The following is a 25,119-nucleotide window of genomic DNA, read 5'->3' on the forward strand; positions in this document are numbered from 1 at the left end:
TGTTTAATGTATTAATCTTTCACGGTGCGAACCGACTGTTATAATTACACAATACGTAACGTTCCAGAAGGCCGGAGATGAATCGTTTTAAAAGCATAGTAATTTAACAGCATGGTAGAACCTCGAAGTTTATAACTTTAACGTCATACGTGACTGCATGACTTGTCCATGTCCTCTTTTCATCGTCGCCTTTTATCACAAGTCTTTTACGAGCATTTCCTAACTTCCGTGTTTTTCGCAAGATAAAGCTCATTTTCGGAAAATTTCAAATTGGAAAACGCTTACAATGTACATTCGTGAAAAATCTACCTTCGCATTATTTTCCCTTACGCAAGCTTTGTCAATATATACCACCGAGATATTTTATAAATTTTTATACGATTGTATAAAAATATCTCTCTCAGTTATTGTAGTATATAAAATATGCAATATATTGACACAATTTATCAAATATACAAATATAATGAGGCGATCGGTGCATTATGTTTTATCAATTGATAGGTATTAGAAATAATTTCCGGTATTTACGAGTCTCCGCTTTTGCAATATGCACTTTGCATAGATATTATTCTTTCTTGTTTCTTTGCTAATGACGAATAAATGTTTTTTTTCCTCATCGTCAGATCAAGTAAGGTCGAATAACTACTTCTCATAGACACCCTTCGAAGCGATAACATATATTTCATGAAGCACACATTATGTTTCATACAATGACATATGTCTATAGAAATAATAAACCGAATATTTATCATGACAATTTTTTCGTAACGCAACTCAGTTTTACCCGTAATTGGCAAGACATATTAGTATTGAACTTCAAGTTTTGAATTTATAAGTTAATAAGAACGAAATTAGATCGAGAAAATTTATGGTGAATTTATAAATACTGATTGTGAGTTTATAATTCCAAGAAAATTCTCTAAAAGATTCATTACTATCTATGGTTCTAGATACGGAAACATCTCATGAAAAATTCATGATATTTTCCTCGAGAAATGAGCGTATACTGAGTGGATAATAATCATCATGTACGATGTTGCATTCTCTTTTCTTTTCTAATCACGACTTTCCTCGACTTATACAAACTAAAAATGCATGGAGGACAGAAAACGGAGGATTGATGACGTTAAAGGCTGCGACTGTATTCTTTTAGAGATAATGCGAAAAAAGATCGACAAGAACAATTTCATGATAAAACTAAAACAAGAGACCCGCAAATGCGATGTAAGATCTGATCGGTGAATACGAGCTTTCTTGAGACACTTTATTGTTTTCTGAGTCATGGTCTCGATGAAGTTAGATCATCTAAGTCATCTAAGATCAACCCTCTAAGTCATGAGTGTCTATTTATATGCGGGTATACATACATGTCGTTCAAAAATATTGTATTAATTTACGCTATCTATAAACTATCATACATTTTTATATCTTTCATAGATCCTAAATCAAAACACGAGTTTTCTTTTTTTAGACCGTTATCAATTTTCAATTAGAGACATGTTCAGATTAGATTTAATATATCTAGATTGTGGAAAACCCACGTACTCATATATACATATAATACTGCCTCTCGAATGCATGATTCATGTAGCAAATCATTTGGGATACATGATATGTGAAGAGCTTAACAGCAAATGATAGCAATCCTCATTATCAGACAAACGTGACTCAAACGTGACGATATGGACCATAATTTGCGATCGCTACACGTTCGCGCGCGCATACGTGCGTGGTACATACGTGTATGTATGTTGGACGACGACATTCCACAAATCGACCATTGCGTGGGACAGTCACGAATTAATTAATTGTCGCTGACGGTGAACAAGTCGTACCATAATAATGACGCTGCTGACGATGATTAAGGCCAGCTCAATACGCGGCGAAGATATGCAGAGAAAGTCGGAGGGACTTCGTTTGCGTACGCCTATGTCCGGTCATTGCACCACATAATTCCTTCTCCTTTTGAACCTTGCGCGTGATGACCACTTCGAATGTCAGAACGGAATTTCATCGAGCCGCTATATTGTATCCGACGTTATTGCGATTCCGCGATTCATCGTTCCCACGTCCATTTATTCACGGCAAACCGGAAGATGCGTTACTTTGAGCGCGGCTGCGAGATAAAATTGAGGAAACGCAACAGGGGAGATCTCTCGTCTTCAATCATCAGGAAAAAGTTACACTTTCAAAAATCGTGCTTTCTCTTTGACTCAAATTAGTCGACAAATTCCCCACTTTCATCTAGGTTTCCAAGAGAAGTTTACGTAGTGCAAAATCTTGATTGAATGATTTTCAAGAATGTCATTTAAAAATTATTTTAAGATTATCGAGAAAGAAATTTTTTTTATTTGCATTATCTTTCAGATCTAATTCTTCGAGTGCGATTTATTGAGAGATTAGTTAACAAAATCTGATTTTTATGATACCCGGCAAGCACAGTATGATTGCTAATTAATTAAATCCGCGGCTGAATTCACAATCCGATCTGCATCGCTGATAAATGAATCTTCCGATTAAAAGAGGATCGCGCAAAAGGATTTATCGCTGGGGCAATAAGAAGGGCAAGATTCGTATGCAACGAACGCTCAACCAATATGGAATTAATGGTGACCTTGCTGCTTGCACCGACCGCAAGGAGTATCGCGCACTTCCGGTTGATCATTCATGCGCCAAGGTTGCATGATCAAGAATGTACGAGTGTACCACGATGTATATCTATCGTCTTTAATTGCCGGTTATCTAAAGACGTAATTGCCGATGACGAGTACTGGAATCAGCTCTGATAAGATTTTCTATTAACTCGATCGAACAGCGGGCACACCTTTTTTTATAGATATTAATGTGACTCGTAATTTATATGGATATTTACAAATAAGTTAAGATTTTATCATAGTAATCTCACGCGATTCGGTGATTTGATGTAAATACATTGGGCGAAAAATTTTAAGAAATTACAATTACATTAATTGCTCAACGTTGTTGCAGTAAAATATGATTTATTTATAGATGTATTGTTTATATCATAAACGATAATCGATTTAATTTTACGTAATTGTTTGGATGATGATTATTATTAATGCGCATGTGGGTGCTTATAGTTCGATAGTACCTTATCGAATGTTTAACTTAACGACAGTGCTTATCTTTAGCGATATTTAACATGCGTAAAGATTAATTACTTCAGGTGTATACTCATTTTTAATGACAATTCGAATACGTACATTAAAATAACATTTCAAAAGAATTATTGACGTGTATTAACAGCTGCGGTCTTACAAATTTAACTGCATCTTCATAAATTATATCTTATAAATTAACTGCATCCCATATAAATTATATCATTTAATATTAAAGTCTATTTCTGTTTACCTGTGTTTATAAGTTTTATATTTATACATATTATAAGCTCATAGCTTTACTCACCCTTAGCCCAGCCGGTCAGGACATTTCCGAGGTATGCGACTTTGTAAGTGGGATCATACTCGGTTATCGACGCGTTTCCCCTATGCCTCCTCCACAGCCGGCCCAATCCTCTCTTCAGGGACCTGAGCGTCTTCTGACCGAACTCTTTGCTTACGCCGGCAGTCTGGACCGTGCCATCGTTTTCATCGATGGAATCCGCAACGACGTCGCCCATTGTCTTCATCCTTGCGTTTCGCCCTGCCACGGATAACTCCGCGTCGTTTTTTCGCATTGGATTTGAGTCACATAAAAAGATTCACTCTTCTCGACCGAGTCACCGCACTACATCGCGTCACAACACCACGTCGTCCGGTTGTTGCTCGTGCAAACGAGATATCGGAGCGGAGATCGACCTTGTCTGTTCGGTCAGATGGAAGAGAGCTGTTTCGAGGTCGCGACCGGTGTTGGCGATCAAGAAAGATTGCAAAACGCTCGAATGCCAAATCGGTAAATGGCCGCACGCGTATACCACCGTCGATCGCTCAGGAACTGTCATTCACTGCCTTCAAGGCTCTTTTTGCCTCTATCGTTGTCCGTGCGCGCACGGAAAGGTCGCGGCTTTCTTCTCTCCCGAGACGCCACGTATCATCTCCTCTCCTTCCGGCAATGCCACTGTGCGGTCTTCTTGCCCGCCAGCAAAGTTCACGACACGTGTCTGAAATAAAACGGACAATGGTTAACACAAGGTTTTTCACATAGAGTGGCCAATTCACGATATGATTTGATTTAATAAATCCAAGTAGATTAAATTAATCGAAGTAGAAATGGATGTAAATAAATGTGCGATTTATTTCGACAAAAATAGGATAATTTGGTAATCGTTGGATGTAATCAATTTCCTACATGTTGTTGAATAACTTAAAGCAAGAATTTTCGAAAGAGATTTTGATTTGGGTCATGAGCAATTCGTAAGCGGAGAGATATCAACTAAGCAACTTTCTCTTGCATATTTTCTCGCAGTATATCCCCATTGTCCTAGATTACACGGAAAAAATTACTATGTGGCAAAAAAACATAATTATACATTATATAGATATGAATAGCTAAGGATAACTATGTTATACTTGTAATAAAAACTGTAAATGTAGTATAAAAATCAGAGTAATCTATATATATAAGTATTCTATAAAAAGAAGAATATTCTACGTCGTGCAGAAAAATTCCAGGAATTTCAGGAAAATCAGAAAGCTGCCACATCGTTTGCTAGTCACTGATCAAGAATACATCGAGCAAAGAAACTGATAGAATTGATAACGAATGCAACGTTGCATACACGTAAATAGCAATTATATCCAGATTGCATCGGATTCTGTATCGTTCCTCATTATGGACAAACAAGGTAGCGTTGTTTAATTTTTTTTACCTTCGTGGAGCATCGTGGGACATGGTAAAAAATTTGCAATTATAGTTATAATTAATATCAATAAAGCACCAGTTTATATAAATTTTGCATAATGCGCATGTATATAATCAATATTGAGCAAAATTGTCGCTTTTATGAAAACTATTGATGTGAAAAATTAATTCTCGCGGAATAGAATGTTGCACATAGAAATTGTAATAGTGATAAGAATTTCCAAGGACGGAAAGTGAGCTTATGGTTTGTTGAATTTATGATACAAGGCTGTGTTGCTCGTTTTAAGACCAATATACGAGACGCATGCATTTGTTCGGTCAATTTATCTCACCGGAAATTACTATTTTTACCGGAAATTTTGCGGTCGGACTGCGGTGAGTTTTCAATCTTTACTAAATTTCAGGTATAATGTTTTACCAATGGCATAGATAATTAAATTATTTAAAATATGTATAAAAAATATTTAAATTATATATTTCTAATTTCCCTAAATTTGCATTATTGTGCCAAGAATGTTACATGTATGACAATTAAATATACTTTTCGTGATACAAATTGAATCAATATTTAAAACATCTCTTAAGTAATTATAAAAATTACAATAATTATATTCGATACATTTTTTCGTTGATTGTCAAAATCAATTTAGAACAAGATTGATTACAACGATAAGCTCAGTTATTTGCAGAGAATCTTTTTCTATGCACTACTATATATATATATATATATATATATATATAGTGGTTGGTTACTTCAACATTACGAAACAATAGAAAAATACGTTTCCTGTTTTAAATCAAATCTTTTCACTTGTTTTAATGCGATTTTTTCGAAAAGTACATCCTAAATAAAGCTATCATTAGTTGCTAAATATCTCGCATTATCGCAGTATTACCATGTTGTTTACGGATATTTCTCAGGAACGCGTACGTCCAGCGTGGATAATCGCTTTTGTATAACCTGCATAATTGTGTGGCAAGTAAACCTCTATTGTTACGTTCAGACTTGCTGCATTCCTTGCAAAATAGCATGCTAAAGACGAAAGTTATGAAAAGTGCGCACTTACAATTCAATTGCAATGAAATTCTTAGAGTTAAAAAATATATTGCAAATTGTAAATATAGAAGTGATTCCCGCTGTGAAGTCTTTTAAAAATTAATATTTTTCAATAAGAAATTAGAGTTTTAAGGCTGTACAAAGTTTTGAAAAATGATCTTTCACTTGCAAAATAAGACGGAGTTCTGACATATCTCTATATATGTATCAATCAATTAGTTATATAACGAATCGTATTCGGAGTAAACAAGTAACATCATACATGCTATCTATTGGAACTCAGTCAGTCGCACTATCAGTAACCTTGAATTTTAGTAGCAAAATTTATGATTCGGGTACACCAAATGTGCAACGATGCGCCATACGATTATTTTTCCTCCCAAGTAGAACTTCGTAATTATGAAATATGCATGTTTAATATTTTTCCGCGACACTTTTTACGAGAATTCCCTCACGACGCATAGATACGAGTTCATATGAACAATTTTTTTTCAGCACGTGAAAAACAGAGGCAATTATTGCACAACAATCATTATGTGACAGCAAATTCCTATCGGAAAATTATAATTTTTAAATACAAAAATAGATTTAAAAAATAAGTAAACTGTGAAACCGATATTTCCTTTTTAAAGTCTAAATCAAAATCCGATGAAAAAGATATATACTTTATCATTGTGTTTTGACGTTCAGAGAAATCTCACAATTCCGCAAATATTATAAATATGACGTAAATGCGCATATATCCTTGTATAACGTGTCTTGAGATATTTGTGACCACATTCAAAAACAGTCAACGGATTTGCATCTACGTAATAACGAACAACCGCGGAGACGAAGTCTGACAGAGAGCATATGATTTATTAGAAATAAATCACTGGAAATTTACTGATCATCCGTCGTTGTCGTCACGTAACTAAAAACGTTTATGCACTCGGTGCGAACGAACCTGCATACAGTCGTTTGTCTAATCCACGTCGTTCAGAATCATCATTCTCATCGGCATGCAAGTTCGAATTGTTACGTCAAGACTGACATTGATCGCTACATCACACGAACCGCCTCGATCGCCATGTTTTGTGTGAATGAACCATGTACGTCCTACTGCGGTATGCAATTTTATCATCTATCGGGATAAAAAATAAAATGCTGATAATCCTTGCTTCCGCGCGTGCGATTTTCAATGACTCGATGTCGAATGGCAACATTTAACCTGCGCAAATATTTAATCCTGATGTATCATGCATTGATTAAAATCCTGCAACCAACTCGAGGCCACTTAGTTAAGATGCACTTAACAAATGAATAGACATTATTAGGTGGATTATAACATTGTTATGAAAATGCAAACTCAGGCGTTACCTGAAATCTTGAACTTTAATACACGATATTGAATTTATCAAAGCATGTGGAGATCGTGACACGATGACGTTTTAAATTCCAAAATTTACACAACTCATTTCTCACTCGTTTCAACTTTCTTTGAGGTTTGATGCTCCTACTTTAGTGATTCTGCTGACTGATAGGAAATAATTATCACTCCTCAGTCATTCTATTCTCTTCGGGGTACAAATTCTCATTTCATGATTCATTATTCGTTCTCTCATTATTTTATCATTACTGTCGCTATTCCTTTGTAGTCTTCATGAATGATACTCATTATTGTCTTTAATGCAAGTTGGAGAGTGTGCAAAGAGAATATATGTACAAAAAACGCACCATGTAAAGTATTCTGAAAATTAAGAAATAAAGAATAATGTGAAAATACGTGACATCTTTAATATAAATTAGTGCATTCAAATGTAATGAAAATTACGAAATCGATTCGATATTTATATGTTCTATTTAATTGGCGTACTGGTGAAAAGCAATTTAATCTATTTCTGTCTAGAAAACCTTACATCATGCAGCCTGCAAGATTCATTCGAGTCACACTAATTTCAACAATTTGCCAATCGTAAGTCTCTTTCGTGAAGTTAATCTTAGTTGCTTGGCGACAAAATAAAGTCGTGCAAAGCTGATTTAATTATGCGGAAGTCAAGTAATTAATGTAAGAATCGTATAAATTGCAACAACTTGGTGATGCTCGCTCAGACTGTAGACACGTGAGACAGTTTATCTGTAAATTTTATTATGTGATGGCACTTTGAATAATATAATTATCCTAAATTGTTATTGCTTATAATCAGCATATTTACAACGGCATTACAGAAGAAATCATCATAATTATTGAGTAAAGAACGTTAAAGAGATACCACGTGCATATCTGTTTATGATTCTAATTATTAATCTTCTCTAATACATAGGTAAAGCATAGGACAAAAAACTAATGGAACATCTCGTTATAACTGACACATATGTGCCGCGTGCATTTATGCATCTCCATCTTGAATTTAATTTCTTTAGTTTGATAGTGACATACTTGCTATCATTAAATAATTGTTTACGCATCAAGTCATCATTTATCAATATTATAACTGCTCGCGGGATGATAAATTGATGCAGCAAAAATCATCAATAACAATATATTGTTATTGAAAAGTACGCTTTGTCCAACTTGACTTCAAGATATTTAAAAATATACATGAACACATGTGGCTTAGTCTTACAAGTACATGAGAACTTATTAATTAGTAAAAATTAATTAATTACGTATTCAAAACAATTTGAATTCGATTCTGTTACCGTCACTCATTCATTAAATTATAAAATATCGTGGCTGAGAAATACGTATGAAGCACACGTGTAAATGCGGATTCATAGAATCCGTGATTATGAAATTGCATCGAGGATCGAAGAAAAAGAGAGACGCGTTTAACAAACACGTAGTGAGATAATCGCAAGCGATCACGTGCGATTATCGTCCGCTCACAATGTCTCGCGAGACCTCAATTACATGCAAAGATCGTAGCTAATTTTCTATCGATATATGATGATAACAAATTATCGCAGCATTTCCGATGATCCGGGAGCAAATTTTCACACTCGTACGGGGTATGCAGAATGCACATTTCAGACTTAATGCGATATGTTCCGTATGTAAATTTATTTTTCCTCGCTAAGCGAATTTACATAACAGCCTAATCGTCGACTACGATGATTGCAACAATGTAATCAATGTTAACTACTTTTGTATCTTAGTGTAAAAAAATCTGTAAAATTAATCAAGCTCAAGGAGGAAAAATACGAATGTCAATCACGTTGATTGCCGGATGGAAGCGTGATTGTAAAATGTTATCGATTCGCGGACCAAATGCCAATGTTTGAGTGTTTCATTACCATGTAGGAAAATAACGTAATAGTCATTTTTCCTTGCTCTTGTCGCACGATCATTATTGATGATGCTTCTACGCGAGATCCATAGATCAAGTGTCTTACGGATTATATCAGCATTGAGTCTTATAGTGCTTTGATTGGACTTTCCTTTCTACATATACATTTATAACATATGCGACTTCATCTTCACATTCATGGAAATCTTTTTAGATCGTAACCTCCAGGTTGACGTCCTTTACGGAAGACCTCGAAGCAAATTCGCAAATTCAGGTGACCTCAAACGTGCGACGAATCCATGACACATACTTAACATTGTGAGAATACGTCAGAGGAACGATATTGGCACAACACCAAAAGATTATGCACTCGTGATAGTCGACAATCCAGCCTAAATCGATAAAGCAAGATAAAGAATCATTTGCATTTCATTAGAGCGATCGTAAAAAGAAAATCAACTTTTTTAACACGTATAATACGTCATCCAAAGAATACAGAAAAATAATTCAGGAAAAAAGGAGCTGAAATTAAGAATTAATTTTTATCAACGTTGATGTCCATTGCTGCAATTTTAGTTTCTTTTTCTCAATTTGTTATACTCAACAACGTCAGAGATTTTAAAGCAAGTCTTCTGCAAATAAGATAAAAGTTGACAAAATATCAGAATAGGATTTATAAAATATCATGACGCGTATTCATTCTATGCCTGATTAATTTCATCGATGACTTCACGTATTGCAGCTCAATAATCTACTCCAACGCTTCCGTATGCATAGATGTGTCATCGTTGCATTCGTCGTCGTCGCGAAGCATCTTCATCCTCATTCACGAGTACGTCTTATCCAATTAAAACCAATTTATACATGCGTAGGTATTGTCAACGACAAAGAGAACCAGTAAGAAAGCTCGTGTTGTATCGAGAATCGAGGTAAGTATTGTACGACTTATTAAACCTGGCTACTTATCGTATATACATTTTTAGCAAGAAGAAAAAATATTCTGAGGGTCTCACGATCGTTATCAAGCGCCCACGTGGTGGGGACGACCCAGTATATTTCTCCTCTCGCGAAAGTGGCTCGGTTGGCCGAATAAACGACGGAGAACAGAGAGATGCGGGCGAAGAGAAAAAGAAAAAAAACAGAGACGGAGATAGGACGGGAAAAGAAAAGACGTTTTCGCCACGGTAATTGTTGCGGTGGCTCGATCGCGGAACGATGTCTCGCGGGAAAAGAAGAAACGCGAAGACGAAGAGGGCGAGCGAGAGAAAGACAGAGAGGAATGAGAAAGACAGAGAGAGGAAATGGAGCACCGGCCCTACACCGCCGTTGTATCGTATCGTCTCACAATTGTATGCTAAGACGATACACTCGTGGCGAGTATAAATCCGTGCGTGTATACCCACACTCGCGGGAACTGATTTCTAAACGGCCGTAGAGGATCGCGGGCGGCGCATGTTGCGAAGTATGACGTACGATTGCAAAATCCATGCGAGCCGATGGTTCGCAGATTTTCCGACGAAGCGGAATCGTGAGAGGCGTGCTTACGTTACGCGCGTCTTCCTTTCTCTCTTTCTCGACATTATATCTGGAAAAATTCCGCGATACGATCAATGTGTGCGCGTTACTCGATCAGATCATTCGGCATCATTTCACAGGTGCCTCAATTTGAACAGATCTTCGTCATTTGTTTTATATTGTCAAGTTGGCGTATGTTTCCAGCTACTAAACCACAATAACTGCTTTGATTAATGGCGAAGGTAGAATCCGTATGCAGGATATTTATCATCGAAAGCGAAGTATCGATACGTGGTCGCTGGCGATGTGGAAAGAACGGAGTAAACGGTGCATCGATATATAGGTGGATGCAATAAAAAGCCGAGTAGGGGGTACTCTTGTAACGGGCATCCTCGGGCCCGTTGGAAGGCCGTTGACTCCGCAAAACTTTCGCCGACGTTTTCATGTGAAGCGGACACAAAAGCATAGCTTGGACATTGCAAAAAGTGCTCGACACCGTCTCGGTCACTAAAACTGCTCACTTCGCGATAACCACGCGACTTTCCACTTGGCAGAAAGCGCGTTACATCTCTTGTATAATATAAATAATATTATCCGTTGAATATCCACGAGGGAAATTTCTTACGCACACTGTGGATCGAAACTGCTTCTTGCGTGCACACGCATAATAAGACGCTGATTTACTGGATATGTTGTGATCGCTGAAGACGAGAATTAATCGTGAAATGACGCGAGAACATTTCAATGAAGTGCGCAAGTGTGCTATAAATACGCTTGTTTTTCCTTGTGTTTCATGTCTCTTAAATTAGACCTAATAGCACCCACAATTACGCCATCTTACTCATTCCGATTCCAGGTGCGGCATCGGACCCGCAAAGACAACTTAACGAAGCAGAAGAAACGGATGAGGAAAATCGCAATCGAGTTTCCGAGCGATAACTCGCGATTCATCCGAGATCGTGAGGAAACGTCGACCAATCCTGCGAACGACCAAGAGCAGACCTCATCGCAGCCTTCGCGTCTGCGTTCCGCTGTTTGCTTTCTTGCAGCGGTACATCCGGCGCCGTTGCACGTTGTAAAATCCACGGCGGGACGAATATAAAATTCGCGAAGGCGTTTATGCGGCGTCAACGGATTCCGCGGGCTGGTGGCCATCGGCCATGGTTACTTTGCTTGTCCCGTCTTCTCAGGGAAGGAAGAGCGAGGAAACGCGGCCTCCTCTCGCATCCCGGGAGACTTTCTCACGCGAAGGCGTCGTATTTGCAGTATCCCGAATATCCTCTCTGTCTCGTTCTTCCTCTTTCTCTCTGAAACCGCGCTGGCGGCGGCGGCGGTGGATTCTAATTGCGATCTCTTACGACCGCCGCCTACGAGAGTACAACCGCAGTCATTTAAATTCGTGTCATTACATTCCGCACTCGCGAGACGGTGCAAAGGGAACCTCCGCCGGTGTGGGACTGCGAAAACCCGGGTGCATTCTCGAGAACGTAGAGCTCCATTCCCGAGCGGTAACAATAACCGATGTGTCTCACGGACAAATATCATCCAATTAATGGTACGCAAACCCTTCGCCGTGCAAGCGAAATGGCTAATTACTTAATAGGGCAAAGTAGTTTGCCGGATTACCGTAATCGTTACTGCGAAATACTTGGGCGTGCTTGATCAGTATCTCAGGTCACATTTGTACGTATAATATCGATCGCAGCTCTTTTTCTCTTGTCCCCAATTATTCATATATGTAATCAATAACACGTTCGCGTGACGCCAATTATTGATTGAACTTTAAATGGGTACCGTAATACCACGTACTGTGTCTATCGTAGCTACTTTCCAAACTCCTGCAGCGAAATTTGCATTTAAGGTGCCGACTTGTCCGCACGCAATCAACCAGACACGTTTTATCTGGCAGGGCAATTTAGTGCGCAAGAACGATACCGCCCGCAACACCGCAGGGACACGAAAGTCAGGAAAATCGTAGCAACTAAGAGAACAGTGCTCGTGGAATTGCAATACCAATGAGAGATTTTCACAAGTAGCATTCGTGTAAATCACACGAACAAATTTGCATTTGCAATAAAGTCGCGCGCATTAAAAATGGATGTACTATGTTTTCAATATTGATTGCCTTGTAAGCATGCAAGCATTCAATGCGTTATGTAAATCCGTCTATATAACGTAAATCGATCACTATGCCAAATATCACTTAGCCTAAATAGAAAAATTAGGATATTTTTTGTATTCTTATTTAATCATCATTTTTTGTTGATTGATTTCGGTTTGATTATTTGACAAATAACATAGCAAGAACACTCAAGTTAAAAATATAATAGCGACTTTTCAACATATCGGGTCTTTTAGAATAAATTCAGCGTAAAGTTATTGCTGCGTTGGTGTCCACAGAATATGCCGAAGCGAATCAAGAAAATGTCAACGATGAGTTCTGTTTGTTTGAAATAAAGAATGTTATATGAATGTGTGCCCAATCCGGTTCTTTTCAAGATGTTGCTAAATTATTTATCTCGCATACATCGAGTTGGTAAAAGGACACAGCTATTGGCGTCTGAAGCACGTTTCGAAAATATTCTTGTACGTGATAAATATTGCAATTTGCGTGAATGACGTATTTCGTATATTTGTTAATCAAAGTTTTAACAAATTTGCTTAAGAAATTTCATTTTGTTAAATGTGCCACGATTCAATCACGAAACTCAACTCACGAGTTACTTATACTTTCTTCATTTTCAATCATTTATTACATAGAATATGCTGCTGATCGATTTCGACCTTGTTGCTCAAAAAGATACACGCTCAATCAATATATGTCAAGTTACTATGAAATCTAGAAGTATTCTACTTGCGCAATGGTGGCGCAAGGACGATTCATTAATTTACGAATTTATGGACCTATGTAGAATCTTTACGGTATTATCACTTTCAATGGCCTGGATTCACACCGGATCATATGATCGATACCGACAACGAAGAACCGTATCGTTAGACCACAAGAGAAAAAATCATGACCACTTTCTACGACGTCCGTTCCAGTTATGGTCGCGATGCGTTTCGACGCATACCATACCGCGCGATCACCGTCCCGATCACACAATCACGCAAGAGTCTCAGCAGATGAGAAATTCGCCCGAGGGATATTAAAATTCAACATCGTATCTCCGCAAAATATTCGGCGATCGTCCGTACCCGAGTCGAAATTTTGCGCCTACTTTAATGCTTTCAGCAGTCGTACGAACCTACTTTTAGGAAAATAGAACCTAGAACTCTTACATTGAAACTCAAACTCCTACAAACAGATGTTAACATGCTATTTTGACCCTGCAACATTCGGCTATAATCTTGATCGTAATCTGCTTTGACGCTCTAGCGGCAAAAAAGGAAATTTCGGACATATTTTAGTGTTAAAGTAGCTAAATAGACGCTGAATAACGCCTCAAATGAAGAATTCGAAGCGTTATTCAGCGTCTATTTAGCTACTACTTTAACACTAAAATATGTCCGAAATTTTGCGCCTACTTTAATGCTTTTAGCAGTCGTACGAACCCACTTTTAGGAAAATAGAACTCTTACATTGAAACTCAAACTCCTACAAACAGATGTTAACATGCTATTTTGACCCTGCAACATTCGGCTATAATCTTGATCGTAATCTGCTTTGACGCTCTAGCGGCAAAAAAGGAAATTTCGGACATATTATGTGTTAAAGTAGTAGCTAAATAGACGCTGAATAACGCCTCAAATGAAGAATTCGAAGCGTTATTCAGCGTCTATTTAGCTACTACTTTAACACTAAAATATGTCCGAAATTTTGCGCCTACTTTAATGCTTTTAGCAGTCGTACGAACCTACTTTTAGGAAAATAGAACTCTTACATTGAAACTCAAACTCCTACAAACAGATGTTAACATGCTATTTTGACCCTGCAACATTCGGCTATAATCTTGATCGTAACCTGCTTTGACGCTCTAGCGGCAAAAAAGGAAATTTCGGACGTATTTTAGTGTTAAAGTAGTAGCTAAATAGACGCTGAATAACGCCTCAAATGAAGAATTCGAAGCGTTATTCAGCGTCTATTTAGCTACTACTTTAACACTAAAATATGTCCGAAATTTTGCGCCTACTTTAATGCTTTTAGCAGTCGTACGAACCTACTTTTAGGAAAATAGAACTCTTACATTGAAACTCAAACTCCTACAAACAGATGTTAACATGCTATTTTGACCCTGCAACATTCGGCTATAATCTTGATCGTAATCTGCTTTGACGCTCTAGCGGCAAAAAAGGAAATTTCGGACGTATTTTAGTGTTAAAGTAGTAGCTAAATAGACGCTGAATAACGCCTCAAATGAAGAATTCGAAGCGTTATTCAGCGTCTATTTAGCTACTACGTTAACACTAAAATATGTCCGAAATTTTGCGCCTACTTTAATGCTTTTAGCAGTCGTACGAACCTACTTTTAGGAAAATAGAACTCTTACATTGAAACTCAAACTCCTACAAACGGATGTTAACATGCTATTTTGACCCTGCAACATTCGGCTATAATCTTGATCGTAATCTGCTTTGACGCTCTAGCGGCAAAAAAGGAAATTTCGGACATATTATGTGTTAAAGTAGTAGCTAAATAGACGCTGAATAACGCCTCAAATGAAGAATTCGAAGCGTTATTCAGCGTCTATTTAGCTACTACTTTAACACTAAAATATGTCCGAAATTTTGCGCCTACTTTAATGCTTTTAGCAGTCGTACGAACCCACTTTTAGGAAAATAGAACTCTTACATTGAAACTCAAACTCCTACAAACAGATGTTAACATGCTATTTTGACCCTGCAACATTCGGCTATAATCTTGATCGTAATCTGCTTTGACGCTCTAGCGGCAAAAAAGGAAATTTCGGACGTATTTTAGTGTTAAAGTAGTAGCTAAATAGACGCTGAATAACGCCTCAAATGAAGAATTCGAAGCGTTATTCAGCGTCTATTTAGCTACTACTTTAACACTAAAATATGTCCGAAATTTTGCGCCTACTTTAATGCTTTTAGCAGTCGTACGAACCTACTTTTAGGAAAATAGAACTCTTACATTGAAACTCAAACTCCTACAAACGGATGTTAACATGCTATTTTGACCCTGCAACATTCGGCTATAATCTTGATCGTAATCTGCTTTGACGCTCTAGCGGCAAAAAAGGAAATTTCGGACATATTATGTGTTAAAGTAGTAGCTAAATAGACGCTGAATAACGCCTCAAATGAAGAATTCGAAGCGTTATTCAGCGTCTATTTAGCTACTACTTTAACACTAAAATATGTCCGAAATTTTGCGCCTACTTTAATGCTTTTAGCAGTCGTACGAACCTACTTTTAGGAAAATAGAACTCTTACATTGAAACTCAAACTCCTACAAACGGATGTTAACATGCTATTTTGACCCTGCAACATTCGGCTATAATCTTGATCGTAACCTGCTTGACGCTCTAGCGGCAAAAAAGGAAATTTCGGACATATTTTAGTGTTAAAGTAGCTAAATAGACGCTGAATAACGCCTCAAATGAAGAATTCGAGGTTCAATGTAGAACTAAAATTTCGACTCGGGTATGGTCGACTGATCATAAAATTTGTAAATACCGTTCCATTGCCAAAAACATTAAGGAGTCAAGGTTGTTTTCCACATCTAAATGTCGTCTCGATACATCTCAGTCGCTGGCGAAGAGATTGCATGCATAATTTTGAGGCTCATTAAGACGCGCCATCCTTCCACCAATCGGCCGATTTTTACGAGCCCGAACATTCCGCGCGAAATTACACGCTTGCGCATAGAACAGCCACGAGGATCGTTCCTCGATGATTACAAGCGTCCGTGGCACGGCTAGCTACCATTCCAGCTGGACAAACCGCGTTGTCGAGATCGTGCGAAAAACGCAGACGTCTTCTCGTCACGAAAGCCCAGTCGCCGCGCCGCCGCGTAGCCGGCTGTTGCTCGCGCGACGCCTTCGTTTAGCTCAGCTTCCTATCCTTGAACCTCCGCGAGGAGGTACAGCAGGTACGCACGCGACAGAGAGAGGAAGGTGGACCGGGTGTGGTCATCCTCGGCCGGATGTTGCAGCCCGAGAGAGACGGCGAATGTCAAGTGTGTCACGCGAGTGAAACGTTTGCTCGTGCGGTTTATTGCGGCGCGCGCGATTGTGTGCCAATCCGACTGTGTGCGTTGGCGAGTAGCGATTATGTGTTACAGGACCTGTTGTTGATGATGATGATGATGCTGCTGCTCGATGTAACCCGTCGATGTCCGCATGTAACGCCATGCGCTTTGTTGGCGCTAATGTGTCGTCCACCTCAAAGATTGATTGCTTCGACTACACGACTCGCTTGAATTGCACTGATCCGCGCATCACACGCTAGAGGATCGTTAAGAGATCGATAGATCGAACATGTACATTGATCACGATAGCATCAAGCTTATCTTCTGACTTGTTTTAAAGGAAAGTCGGGAAAATAATCGCACAAGAGTCTTGGAACAGAATATCCGGCCAAGTGTATACGATAAACGTTTAGCTACTTGAGTGCTTTGAGTGTGCTTGAGTTTGATGACACGGTATTAGTCCATTAGTTGCACGTGTGGACAAGAAATCGATCATCCAAATTCCATAGGGGAGCTGAGATGACAAGCGCGTTAGAGGCAGGCGAGAAAGCAATCAGATCCTGTTTACAACGTTTCGTATGTCCAGTCACGTAGCAAAGTGACTACCTGTAAGAATATTCGTTGAAACGGAAGCGCAATCGCAGGAAGGAATGACAGACGAAGCATTGAAGGGGACCGTAGGTGCTAATTTCGTGACTAAACTCGCTTAATACTTTTCCGGTCGTCGTCGTCGTCTGCACCTGCAGGAAAACCGACTAGCATTTCCTTGCACTTCTCGCGTTCGCACCTGACAGGAAGATGGTAACAACCCGTTAACATGCATTAGCGCTACTCCAAGCAAACTTTTAGCTATCGCAGTAGACGTGTGTTTTCTCTAAACAAACAAAATCATGATACGTTATACAGAAAGTCAGCAGCTGGGGATCTAACTATAAGAGCATCTCAAATTATAATTTCAGATGTACACTTTACGTATCGAGAAAATCGAGCGTTCGCACTTGCGGTACTCGCTTGTCGAGCCTACCTCTTCTATGAAGGCAAATATCTCGTCTCTAAGAATAAATCCGCGAAGACCGTTTCATGTGCGACGGATCGTCTCAAAATAATCATCCATAAGTGGATAATCATACATGTTCCAAGGAATAACCACGCGGGCAGCGGACTCGTTATGCCTACATTGACACAGGTTGAAGTAAACCGAAGGGCATAACGTCATGCAAGCAACTTGCACATCGTGTGATCGGAAAAATCCATAATTCGACCTCCGTGGCGCTGCTGCTCGGGTTACATGTCTTCCTGCATGCAATTTCCAACCGTCCGAGTATTGAAGGGGTCCTTTTAAATATTTGTATCTCTTAAGTGTGAAATTAACTTTCATAATAAATGTACATTATCTTTTTATAGCATTGTGTCGGCATGGGTATTGTCTTAAATACTGTTGTTGACTTGGCGAAGCTCATCCCATTAACTCGTCGATTACCGGAGGTAGCGTACGACAAAGGGATATAATTAATCACTAATGAACCCAAAGGAGTTTTTATAATAATGACAAGTATCTTGAAAATTCTTGGAAATCGGAAGGCAAGGTAAAATCGAGAAATGAGGACGGATTAGTGACTGAACTTTACTTGTTTTCTCGCATCATGTCGCACATAATGTATTCACCTTTCCGAGAAATTATAATTCAGTAGATTTGATCAACCAGAAGTTCGATTAAAATCTTCGTAGGCAAACTGCGTAAGCAACTCGTTTCTTAGACTCATGTTTTAATTAAATTATGTAAATTTAAATATATTATAAGATAAATTGTATGTTTGCTAGCACAATATTAAACTTTAAAAACATGTTTTTCGTTGAAGCCTTTCAAAAATAATACATATTTATATAATATGAATATCATATATATGTAACATACGTAACACGACATGAATATAACATTTTCTTATTGTTAATATACGTAAAATCACGAGTAATATTCCATATAAATTCCTTAGCATTTCCATATTCCTAAATAAATAAATTATTGAAAATATGCATTATCATTATTAAAAAAAATATCAGCGATCAACTTGTAATACGTGGAAAAATTTCGGGAAAAGGATATGAACCACCTGTGCACATATATTCCATTACATTTCATGAATCGGACCTCGATTCAGGCAAACAAACTGCTTACCGCAGATCGTACAATGCGCAAATGCGGTCGTGCTGAAACCAACTCTGAAGTATTCGTACTTTATGCAGCACTTCGACAAGCTGTGTCAGCGGGTGCGGCGCGCGCGGGAACGAAACTGTTGCGCGAATTGGCGCGCAACGATCAAACGAGACTTTCGCAATTAATGCAGGGGCCAGGTGAGCGGCCTTTCCATCGCTATCTTACCACCCGACGTGACTTTTTTCATCCCTTGGATCCCACACACGCGAGAGTGCACGCATGAACGAGCGCGCGCGAGTGTGCGTTGCGCGAAATCCGCGCTCTCCCGCGCGAGCGAGTCCGGTGTCGGTCTACCGTAAACTTGACTTTACGAGCGTTGCGCGCCCGCAAGAGCCGAGAGGAGCTGCAGCAAGCGGCGCTGTTTTTTCGCGGTTACTTCTGCATTTTGTTTCGTCTCGCCGACGTAACGGTCCGCCGTGGTTGTGTTGCGCGATACCGCACGCACACGTCCAATCTCGCGCGCGCGAGTCGTCGCGACTGCCGAGACCAGAGATTGGAGAGGAGAGATTGAAAAGTCAAGTTCTGCAATGTAATATTGGCGACTTCCCCTTTCCGACCACTTTCAAGCAACAAATGATGATGATGATGATGATAATAATAATAATAAGTAATAAAGATAAATGTAATACGAATACGTCACTAAAGGAGCGATCATTTTCTGGCTTAAAGTGTGTCTCATTGGGATAAATGTGAGATGCTTATTATTTGCTGTTATTAATTTTGATATTAATTTCTGTTGCAATGTTAATTTTCATAAAACGGTTTGTGATCTTTTACTGCAGAGTTTCTAATTTTCAGGCAATTGCGTCGTGTCAGTCGTGGCTGGCTCTCTCGTCTCGACGCTTTACGAATGTCACGTACACGTCTATTCACGTGGCCGCACGGTTTATTTGTATGCGGAAGTGCGCGAGATACATGATGCAATATATCCTGAAATACCGCAGATCTGAATTTACACGGATTTACCCTTTCGCTGCGGAAGTGAATCGGGGGAAAACACGTCTCGGTTTTTCTCGGAATGCAACGAATTCCATACAAATTTCGTGTAGCATCGATACGTGCTACGCGCGCGCGCGCGCGCGCGCCCGTGAGATCCGCCGATTGTTCGGTCTCGTGATTAATTATCGCATTCGCACGCAACTGTGACGTAATCCACGAATCATTTAGAAGGAACTTCCGGAATGCGGCAGATTATTCCGCGGGTATACTTCCGTATGCGTTCCGCATAACGGAGCGTTGCGAGTGTTCGTCCACGATGGACCGACGTAATCAAAGAAACTCCAGTTACGGGAGCGAGACAAATGCAACTTTAGGTGCGATTGCAAAGAGAATAGTGAAATAATGTTCCAAACAATTTCTGTGTACGTCGAACGTCCGTATATTACATCAGTTACTGAATTATTAAGCCGAACAGTTTGAAACTTTCGATGTATTATTCTTATTATAATCTGTATAAATATCTAAACATTTTTAATTTTACATTTAACATGTGAACTGTTGAATGAACTGACATAACTTTTTTCTCAATTCCTTCTAAGCCAGAACAGTAAATTCAAGGAAAAATTACCATTTCAAGAATAAAAAATTGATTTTTCCTTTTATAAAAATAAATGCTTTGAAAAATCTATTCTTAAGTATTTACTGAAAAATTCGGAAAATTTATGGAATTTACAGTTTATTATCCGAACTATTACGCAGGTAAAAATTGAAGGACCCGTCGTAAAGTTTCATGATACAATGACGATGATAATAATGGTTCTAAGAATTCTGGTATAAAGAGTATAGAAATCTCCGGAGAAGTGTTTGACATGGAAACTTGTTTTAACTTGTTTCTACTACGAACATGTGCGTGTATCTATGAGATTTTAGATAATCCAAGCCGAATCACTCGTGTTTTTTATTCAGTGGTTATAAATAAACTTCCAAATTATTATGGAGTAACTATTAGAAAATGTACAACAGTGCGAAAAGGTTGAAAAATGCAATAAATGCTACACTTAAGCATTTATGCTCGACTGACGACTGGAAGAATCCACAGCACTATATGACGCTGAAAATTATTGGCGCAAATATTGAGGCAGAATTATTGGATGCATCTGTTCATAACCCGTTGCTTTCTGCAGAACTTGTTGCATTTTTGAAACCAATTTACACGGATCTGTCAAAAGATGCTCTTCTAGAACGATGAATCGCAAGAACTGTGAAAACTTCAACGTTACAATTTAGCGCTTGGCACTGAAACATCTTTATTGCGATTTTAGAACTTAGTAAGCTTTTTTGGCCGCTCGCTTATTTACTGAAGAATGTTTAACATGTGTTCATTCATGTTCAATCCTGAGCATCCTCATCGGATAACAATGCCATCAGTTTGTCGAGCATCGATTTAGGCAAAAGGAACATTGTGTCAATTGTCAAAACAGCGAAGGCTTTCAAGAGCGCTGCAGCTCTAACAGCTTCCAGGAGCGAAGAAAAAGAAACAGAAAACAAATTCTTTTCTTCAAAGAAAAGAAAAGAAGGCTTTCTATATGAGCCTAAAATCGCATGAAACGTGCATGAAATAAAATTGTAACTCAAAATTTTAAGTGCGTGTTCCCCAAATGATCTTTTTCAAATTGGCTCCCATGATTTTATGGCAGAAACTTATGATATGATATATGTTGCATCATGCCTATATCATCAAACCAAGCGGAATTCAAATTATATCATTTTTAATGTATTTATTATACAGAATCGTCGATTTTTCTACGAGTTTAACCTTGACATTCGGTTTTAGACGGTCATTTCTATCATTATACCAGTCATAAAAGTATCACAAATGTAAAAGCAACATCATAGACCATAACAGCACGACTTGATTCAACGATCAATCAGTAAGCTGGCAATGGGAGTTAGGCGATTGCTACGTAATCGAATAAATGCGAAATTCTCGTGATTTGCGCGCGTATTTACACATTAGTGATCGAGATACATGCACGTTATTAAATTGCCACTGATTTACTGGTTATTTACAAGTCTGCACACTTCCTCGTGATCTCTACCAATCGTAATTTTGAAGTGTCCGGACTCGTGACTTGTCTAAAATTACAGAAGTCGTAATCGCTACGACTCTTTCGCGATAGTCGCTAATCATCTCATTAAAACGTATTATAACACACTCTTGATAATATAAAGCCAAATCGCATTTTATCATTAATTTCCTATACTCGCGTGGGAAAACTTGGCGAAATTTCGCATGGAAATGGATGCAATATCCTAAATTTGCACCTCGGAGGTCGTACCGAGGGAAATTGCTGCTAAAATGAGGATTGTAACACCTCGTGTGTCGCACGTAACATGGAGTCACCATAACGAGATAGCCTGGCTTCGCACGGCAGATTGGGAAAATTGATCGCAGTCACTGATGCGTCAGTAATATCATAAAGCTGATTACATTTTTAAATCGCAAACAGCGAGCATATATTTTATGCATGAAATATAGTAAAAAAGACAAATATTATGGCACTTAATTTTACGATATGATATATAATGCGATACAATAATGCGACTAATTAAAATTACCTTTTTCCCTCCGTTTATTTGCCAGCGCGCGACAGATAGATGGTTAGCATCGCCATTTAGCTGTGGTACAGCTGTTGGATCTGCCGTTATAATCGTTATTTACGTTTGTTGAACTTCTTTCGTAAACTAACTAAGCGGCTACTTGACTTTACGAGCGAACATTTTTAACTGCGCGAATCCACCGAAGAAAAACCGAAGAACTGCGGATTATCTCGCCCCACCAAATAATATTGTCGTGTCTCCTGAAGCCCAAAGGAATTGAGTATAGCAAGGTTACGGTACTCAGCCAAAAAACCGGTTTTTTCATTTCCTGTTGGAATGTCCAAGGAGACTTCTCAATAATTATTTAAAATTTATTAAAATATTTAACAAGAAAAAAAGAATCAGAAATAAAGAATAATGTTTATTTTAATCTTCAACAAACTTGCATTTCCTGCGCAGCTTGGCGAGAAAAATAATGTGTGAATAATATATTAAATTTTAACATGATGGTTTTATAGTAAATAATATAGGAAGTAAATGAGAGCTAATGCGCTATTGTTAAAGCGCAGTAAAAATATTATTCTACATAACATAAAAATCGCATAATATTTATGTGCGCGTCGATTATTTCGAAAGATATTCGTACTGTGATGTCACCGTCTACGATCACATATGGGTTTTCGCATTATGATTAGCACGCAAATATTATTAATTGATAGCGTCGTTACCTTCGCGTAAAGATATATATGAAAACGAATGTTTAGAATGTAACGATTATTGCGTAACGTGAAAGAGAGACGAGATGGGAGCTGCAAGATGGAATTAATAATTTCAGGGCCGATATCACGCGCGAGCAAACCAAGCAATTGCTTGGCAAATTGCGGGAGGGTTCGCATTCGGCCTTATTTTTAGTCTATACGGGGTGTCCCGGCGCACTGTGCGTGAAGGTAATATTAAAGACAATACTGAAAAGGATGCCATTTGTTTCAATATTTAGACGTGCCATAATTGCATAAGCGATTTTAGATAAATGGAATTTCCCATTAAATCTGAAGTAAGCGGTGCTTTAACAGAAAGCGATACTGAAGAGAATGCCATTTGTTTCAATACTAAAAAGTGCCATAATTGCATAAGTGACTAGACAAGTGAAATTTCGTTTTCCATTATATCTGAAGTAAGTTACGCCTTAGCAGAATTTTTACGTATAGTTACTGAACATGTAAAATTGAGAAACATGACAAAGTACACAATATCGAATTTACTTTAAGGAAAATTGACATTCAAGTCCGTAACAAAGAATATCTTACCGAATTCAATCTAAAGTGCTTAAAATTGACACAATTTGGGTTAATGAATTACTTCTCTTTTTGTCCTATATACATGTGAAATTGATTTCTTTTTTTATTTATTACGAAACGCTAATCCTTGAGGTCATTTTTCTAGTTTAATTAGATTCTGAAACTTGGTGCGTAGAATATTTTTGCCTTGGAGATATGCGTGCTGATATACTTAATCGACGATTTCACTGTTCTAGACTCTTTGTATGAAGAATACATTATTTCGATATCCACCGGCAGATTTTGTATCTGCAGATTCTTTAATTTCGCGGTCGACTTTTCTCGAGCGCCGAGATATTCTATCGACCAACCATATGTTTTCATAAGTATGCTTGAATTTTTGTAACGAGAATAAAGTCGCCGTGTGAAAATAAACTATCTCGCACAATCTATATATAATTATGTAGTAATTTGACTTTATTCACTTTAATTATACTTTAATTATTTGACGAGGTCCCCGGTAACGAGTGAGACAAATTAATCTCGCAAATCATTATTGCAATCTTAAGTGTCCTCATGATCACCCGGCGCTTCCGTCTCTCTTAATTACTACTTCTTATTGTCGGTCGCTATCATCTAGTTGAATAAATATTTTGAATGCCAAACATGAATCACTTCATGCAAGCTTTCGATACAATCGTTAACCTTGATTCAATTTTCTTTGTGTCCCCCGTCCACGTCGCAGATAGAACCATAATTTAGAAAGGGAGCCGAGAGGAACGGTTGTTAAGCGAAGTTAGGTAACTTAAATTGCCGGCGTAGCGCAGCTGCAATCCCGACGTGCAAGTTGGCAAGTTCGCCTACTTAGTCACAGATCGATATGCCGGATATGAATTTTTATCTACGAATTTACGGTGAACGCCGAAGGGAATGCGTTTATCAAGCACGAAATATCACTATGCAACGACTATGAATCACGAAACTCGCCCAAGCGGTGAAAAGCCAAGTGTCTGTTTTTTTTCAATTAAACTGTACCGTTTTTTCATGCTAAGAAGAATGTGAAAATAATAGAATTGCGTATGTGTTTCTTCCACTTCTGCGAAGTGCACCGTTACCGTTGCACGTTCTGATAAATCCTCTCATCGTGCTAATACCGACATTCAACGCGACATTTAAAGAAGACGAGACAAGCGGGCAAGGAATTCGCGACGCTCAGCTCGTGGCTTCAACAGTCGGACATTTCATTCGCATTAAGGGGCATAACGATACGC

At 38.4% G+C, this 25,119-nt stretch overlaps 1 protein-coding gene across 3 annotated transcripts in view; it reads right to left on the minus strand.

Moving 5' to 3' along the window:
• The window catches only part of LOC105283288, a 43,750-nt gene that overhangs the window by 9,852 nt on the left and 8,779 nt on the right, over positions 1-25,119 (minus strand). For all 3 annotated transcript variants that reach the window (XM_011345918.3, XM_011345919.3, XM_011345917.3), the window contains exon 2: positions 3,427-4,120. In XM_011345918.3, coding sequence (XP_011344220.1) covers positions 3,427-3,697 — 271 coding nt within the window. In that variant the 5' untranslated portion in view covers positions 3,698-4,120. The remainder of the gene's footprint in view (positions 1-3,426; positions 4,121-25,119) is intronic.

This window comes from Ooceraea biroi, chromosome 14, assembly GCF_003672135.1.
Source record: "Ooceraea biroi isolate clonal line C1 chromosome 14, Obir_v5.4, whole genome shotgun sequence".
Taxonomy (NCBI): domain Eukaryota; kingdom Metazoa; phylum Arthropoda; class Insecta; order Hymenoptera; family Formicidae; genus Ooceraea; species Ooceraea biroi.